The sequence below is a fragment of the Myotis daubentonii genome, chromosome 12 (genome assembly GCF_963259705.1).
Source record: "Myotis daubentonii chromosome 12, mMyoDau2.1, whole genome shotgun sequence".
Classification (NCBI taxonomy): domain Eukaryota; kingdom Metazoa; phylum Chordata; class Mammalia; order Chiroptera; family Vespertilionidae; genus Myotis; species Myotis daubentonii.
The window spans coordinates 74,034,924-74,040,923 of record NC_081851.1 but is presented as its reverse complement, the minus strand read 5'-3'; the positions used below and the strand labels follow the sequence as shown (position 1 = coordinate 74,040,923).

At 46.6% G+C, this 6,000-nt stretch overlaps 1 protein-coding gene across 2 annotated transcripts; it reads right to left on the bottom strand.

The window, feature by feature from the left end:
• Positions 1–737: 737 nt before the first annotated feature.
• On the bottom strand, positions 738–5,558 carry RDH14 (retinol dehydrogenase 14). Of its 2 annotated transcripts, XM_059660488.1 has the most exons (3): positions 5,069–5,558; positions 4,202–4,231; positions 738–1,784 (listed from the first exon to the last, which is right to left on the bottom strand). In XM_059660488.1, the coding sequence occupies exons 1-3, from the start codon at positions 5,468–5,470 to the stop codon at positions 1,167–1,169; spliced, it is 1,050 nt and encodes a 349-aa protein (XP_059516471.1). In that variant the 5' UTR covers positions 5,471–5,558; the 3' UTR covers positions 738–1,166. The 2 variants fall into 2 exon arrangements, with proteins under 2 accessions (XP_059516471.1, XP_059516472.1); XM_059660489.1 differs by lacking the exon at positions 4,202–4,231 and having other exon boundaries at positions 5,069–5,557.
• Positions 5,559–6,000: the final 442 nt, after the last annotated feature.

Here is a 6,000-nt window from a genome sequence, read left to right as displayed (position 1 = left end):
CCAGTGAAAGGGAGAGGGGTACTCCAGATTGAAAGAACAATGCCAGGAGGCGAGTGTTTGGTCTATACTGAGGACGGGATTATCCAATGGAATAACTGGTGATAAGACATTAATTAGTCACTAGGCACATGTGCCTATTTAAATTTAAGATTAGAATTTCAGTTCTCAGTCATATTTCAAGTACTCAATAACCACATATGTCAAGTCTCCCATATTGGACAGTGTAGAGAATTATCTCCATCATTGTACAGTTCTACTGGACAGCACTGTGTAGAAAAGTACAAGGTAAGCCTGTGGCAGTTCATGGAGAATCTAAAATGTATGAGTGTTCAAACTTTAAGTAGAAATGGTTCATAAACTACTATAGTCTACAGTCCCTTCACAAATAGCCTGGGGGATCCCACCTGGGTATACTTCTATGGCCTGTTTTACTAATCCAGCTTCTGCATTTAAGTTTTTTTTTGTTTTGTTTTTTGTTTAAGAAAAAAATTCTGTAGCCTTAAAATAGCTAGCTAGCTAGCTAGACTGGACACTTACTGTTGTAGGTAACTGGAAATCACCACAGGTTTTTAAGCAGTGAAGTGACACCATGACACAGATTTGGGTTTTAGAAATATTACCTCTTAGAGCAGCAAAAAAGAATGTGAGAAAAGACACTTGGTATTCCAGAATCAGTACAGACTAATGACGTGGTAAGGACTAATTTCAGTGAAGCGTCTAAAGAAACAGACAATGAAGAATTTGCATCAGTAAATTTATTCCAAGTAAGGATCGCACACACACACACACCGGGCATATTATTTCCATACAAAAACCAGCATTGCAATAGAACTATTTAACACTTTGGTCATGAAAATCAGAGACAAAAACTTCTCAAGTTATCTATTTTAAGTAACGTGAGTTCTTTAATATTTGTAATCCAAGCATGTTCAATTACAATTTTTAAAATCTATCATATTTGTTCATTCATTATGCTTATTGTATATTTATAACATCTTTTTTGAAATTTCATTTCCCAAATAAAACTTTTCATAACTTCAAAATAGCCATATGTACTTCTTAGTACTATTGTAAAACCAAAATTTTTCAAGTAGCAAGTGCTCAAGCCATCTGACCATAGATATAAGTGAGATCCATTTTTTAAATGGCTCTTACACTTCTTGCTCCTACTGTACTATGCCAACCATTACTTCACTGATATCCCAGAGTTTTCTTGCAACAGACTCATCCATGGCTTTAGGCAATAGTTCTTCCTCTTTACAATCCCCAAAGAACTTTCCTGACACACCTTCTACCTCCGGTGAAGAGGCTAAATAAACCGAAGTTTGGGCACCTTCTACCGGAGTTTTGAAAAAAGCCCAAGACACCAAATTGAAAAGTGGCTTGACCAGCAGCGGAATGTGCATGTGCCTCCCGAGGTTAGTCCGCACGATCCCCGGGTGCAGGACGTTGACAGTAACCTTTGTGCCTTCCAGGCGGCGGGCGAGTTCCCTGGTGAAGAGGATGTTAGCCAGTTTGCTCCGACTATAACAAAAGCTCTTATTATAGCTTTGCTCACTGTTCAAGTCTTCAAAGTTGATGTCTCCATATTTATAAAGTTTGGAAGAAACTACCACCACCCTGCTGGGCGCTGAACTTTTGAGCAGTCCCAGGAGAAGGTTGGTGAGCAAAAAGTGACCCAGATGGTTCACGCCAAACTGCATCTCAAACCCATCTTCCGTCTTCATGTAAGGGCACTGGAAGACTCCTGCATTATTGATCAAGACGTCCAGTCTCGGCTCTTCCTGTAAATGTCAAAAAGAGAACAGCAGAATTAAGACACAGGCCTTAAATGTAGCCAAAATAAAAAATTTTTAAATTTATTATGAACTACTAAAACTCCATAAAATGTCTATGAATTTTCAACTATTGACAAAGAACTAAAAAAGCCTTGTATGCCTAATAGGGGCGTGGCCTTCTGCATTTCACGTGTTATCTCATCTACTCTCAACACAGAAGCACTGAAGATCTGTGGTTTGTCCAGTATCACAGGCCTCCCAAGTGACAAACAAAAATCTGAAGATGGACGCTTCTGATTCCAGTGCCCAGGCTCTTAATTAGTAAGCCAGCTTGCTTTTCTAATTGGGATTCTCAAATTAGAAAAGCTAGAGAGTTGATGTGAGCTGGAGAGTGGAAATACAGCAGAAGGTCAGTATTGTTTATTCCCAGAGCTGCCAGTATCAACACCAGGGGCAAGTTAGGATTGCTTTATTTTGTAGTTTTCTAAGGGTAAGTGGTACTGTGGGGATGGAGCAACTTCAAATTGTTTCCTTAAAATTAGGACAAGCAATAGAGTAGGTCAGGGATGTAAATTAAGGCCAGACAACATCATAAATAAGTCAAAGAAATATTTTTTAAAAAATGATCCAGGTAATATAAAAATATCAGAAACAAGTCTAAATACTAAGTCTTAGAATAACAGCAAAGGAGATTAACAGAGGAGATAGGATCAACAAACACCTTAAACTTGACGATGACTGGAAGTCATGTTCTTCTTCCCTATAGGGTGAAATCAACCTCTTTCAGGCTTCAAGGGGCTCTCAACTTAGATCTATATAGTCAGAACTTTGCACTGTGACCGGATCCTGCCACATCTTTCCAGATTAAATTTAGACTGTCCTGAAAGGGAAGTCTTTTCATTTAGTAATTCATGGTAAGTTGATTTTCTCCAGCCCTGTCCTGGCTCCTCTCTGTCTCTTTTGATGGGCAGAGAAAAATAAATGTACAACATGTTCCAGGTGTAAAGACAGAGGGATGACCCACCATTGAATTAATTTGAGGTCAAATTTCAAATTTCACTGGCCCGTTTGCCAAGTGTAAGTGAAAAGAAAAATGTGTTAAATTTCACAACTGTATCAAAGCCTACCCGTCAGAGGATTAACTATTTCTCATTCTGTCTGTCTAAGCACCTTCAGCTTTTCCAATAGTCAGCTTCAAAAAGAAGGCAAAAGTTCACCCGTGGGGGAAAGAAAGGAGTGTTCTCTTTCAGTAATCCTTTGGAAGAGTTTCCTGTATTAATCATTTCGGAGCCATCATTCTTTGCTAGACTTGTGTTATTTTAAGACTTTATCATCTACTATTTTTTTTTTTTTAAATTCTAGGAGATAAATGACATAAATACCAAGAATACCAACCTGTGGGAAATTTACATTTCCATTAAAAAAAAAATTCTGATATGGTCACTGAACTTGAGAGCTGGGAAGAAACTTAATACTTAGAAGCAAGGACAACTTAGTTATCTCTTTATCTCAACTTTTAATTGGTTCTGCTCCAAGTGGCCAAAGAAATAAAATACCAGATTAGGAATAAGAATACCCAGCCACATCTTCATTTCAACGACAAAGAGGGAGATCCACTTTTAATATTTCCAACATCTCTTCTGAGTATTATTTCTTATGCTTAACCTGTTTTTTCTGATAATGAAGTAGACATAAAAACAAACCAACAAACTCCCCCCAACCTCTCCAGATCTGCAACAGCTCCCAAACTGTGCATCGGGATGCCCCAGAGTCACAAGGAACTCCCAGGATCCTCTGGAATATGTTAAATGCTCAAGGGCAACAGATACTCCGCTCAACATCTCAAAAACGACTAGTTTCAGGTGGCTCACAGCTTCAACATTACGCTGTGCTCTCTCTTTTGAGGATGTCACATCTCTGCAAAGGTGTTTTTAGCAGCTGCTGTAAACAAGTGCATGTACAGTGTTAAAAACCAATGTGGAACAAGAAATGAGATGGCAAAGTCCGATCTGATTCCAAAGTCAGAGGAGTGAACAACAGGTACACATTCCCTGTAGTAATTATGGTTACTGAAGAATGGAATGCATATATCTCTTTTTTTCCTTTTCATTATGCATACTATTTTTTTCAAATAGTGACCACGTTGTTATGACATCAACACTTACTAGGTTATTTGAACCTAAGTATTGAATAGAAATAAAATGGCAGATATTTGTTTTGGCCTCAGGGCATCATGGAATAATAATAATTTAAAAAAATCAAGACAGTTTGGGAACCTCTGCTCTAGGCCTGACTCCATTTCATCCAGGCCCATTTCCTATGCCAGCCAACTTTCAATCTCTCTCCCCAGCGCCCTCTGCAGGAAGCCCTTCGATGTCAATGTCAATGTCAATGTCGGACATGCACTTCAGTGGAAAATTTACCATCTTTAAACCAAGACATCCTCCCGGTCCCTGGAGGGCAGCAGGAATACAGGAGTTAAAAGCGAGGGCTCTGGAGACAGATCCTGGGCACCCAACTTGGCCGCCCTATGCCTGCATCGCCTTGTGCTGTAAAATGGGGATAACACTGCCCACCTCACAGGGTTACTGTGGGGATTCCAGGACAAAAAAATAGCCAAGGGCGCTTGCATCTCATTAAATAAATGTATATATATATATTTTTTTTAGTATCTGAAATGCTTGGAACAAGCTCCTGGCACTTCGGGCACCTTCCAATAAATGCCAGGTATTGCATATTTCCTTATTTCTGTCCCCGTTTCGAGCACGAGGCCGGCTGCTGGGATTCCACGCTCCAGTTTATTTGGAAATGAGGCCCGTGGCGGTGAGGGTGGTGCTAACGAGTCCCCCGGGGCCGAGCGCCGAGCTCCTACCCCCGCGGGGAGGGTAAGGACACGGGTTTCCAAGCCCTTGGCCAGCAGCCCCTCCGTGCTCTCGGCTCCCTGGAGGGCGACGGCTCGGTCCACACGCACTTTGGGCTCGGGAAAGGCCGCGCAGGGCCCCGGCGGGCCTCCTGGCCGCCCGCGCCGGCCGAGGGGACACGCGCGCACACTGGCCTGCTGTCCCCTCGGGCATATTTCCCGCTCAGCTTCCCGGGAAGACGGGACACGGCCCTTCCAACCCTCCCAGCTCCCGACTCCCCAGCCGCCCCAAATCATGGGATCGTTCCTCCTCTTCGCTGCCGTCCTTCCCAAGGTCACACCCCCGGGCAAGGGCGGACCCTCCGGGCTCGGCCCCGGCCCCGGCCCGCCCCTCCGCCCGGGCCCCGCGCTGGCTCCGCGGGCTCCACACCTGGAGCATCTCCCGACAGAAGGCGCGCACGGAGCGCAGCGAGGCCAGGTCCAACTCCTTGACGACCAGCTCGCCCGCCCCGCCGTCCGGGTCCAGCCCGGGGTCCAGGCCGGGGTCCCCGTCCCGGCGGAGGTCGCGGCGCAGCTCCGCCGCCGCCGCCTCGGCGCGCGCGCGGTCCCGGCAGCCCATGATCACCCGCGCCCCCAGGCGCAGCAGCGCGGCGGCCGTGGCGCGGCCCACGCCGCTGTTGGCCCCGGTGATCAGCACGGTCTTCCCGCGCATGAGGCCGGCGTCCGCTCCTCCGTGCAGCCGCGGGACGCTGGACCCCACGAATCGCCGGGCCGCCAGCCAGAGGGCCCCTCCCAGCGCGGCCAATAGCGCCGCCACTCCGGCCACTGCCATCGCCGCCCGGGCCAAGGGCCACCCGCCCCTGCACCGCACTTCCGGAAGCGCGACACCGCGCTGCGCAGGCTGAGGCAGCCACCTGTGCGCCGCGAGGAACTCTGGGGCGCGGCCTGTTGTCCCCGAAGGGGTGGAGTGGGGCATGCTGGGACTTGTAGTTTTCCTTCTGCGGACCTCTGATCGGGCTTCTCTGTGGGTTCTGGTGACTCCTTGAAGCAGGCTCCCAGCCTGAGAGTCCTGGGTGAGCATAGTCCCCGGTTTTCACAGGGCGGGGTTCCTCCCCAAGGCAATCCCTGGGTGGTGGTGGCCTTCCCCACGTGAATGCTCAGTGAATATTTTGAATTGCCAACTCGCTCTATAGGCTGGTTTACAAATCTCACACTTCATGGATGGTGTAGCGTGTTTTCCGTTAAGGGCTCCTGGGACATGTTAACCCTCCCTTCAATGTTTCACCCTCTGGAGAATTTTCCCTGCCCACTAAAGCCTAAGGAAGGGCTCTAACCGCCCCCCCCCCCATCCCCCCACTCCAC

Coding starts and splice junctions, on each gene's coding strand:
- RDH14 (XM_059660488.1), bottom strand. CDS start 5,470: ATGGCAGTGGCCGGAGTGGCGGCGCTATTGGCCGCGCTGGGAGGGGCC. Junction 4,232..5,068: donor TCTGTCGGGAGATGCTCCAG/GTGTGGAGCCCG, acceptor GCTGCCCTCCAG/GGACCGGGAGGATGTCTTGG. Junction 1,785..4,201: donor GATGTCTTGGTTTAAAGATG/GTAAATTTTCCA, acceptor TGACATTTACAG/GAAGAGCCGAGACTGGACGT.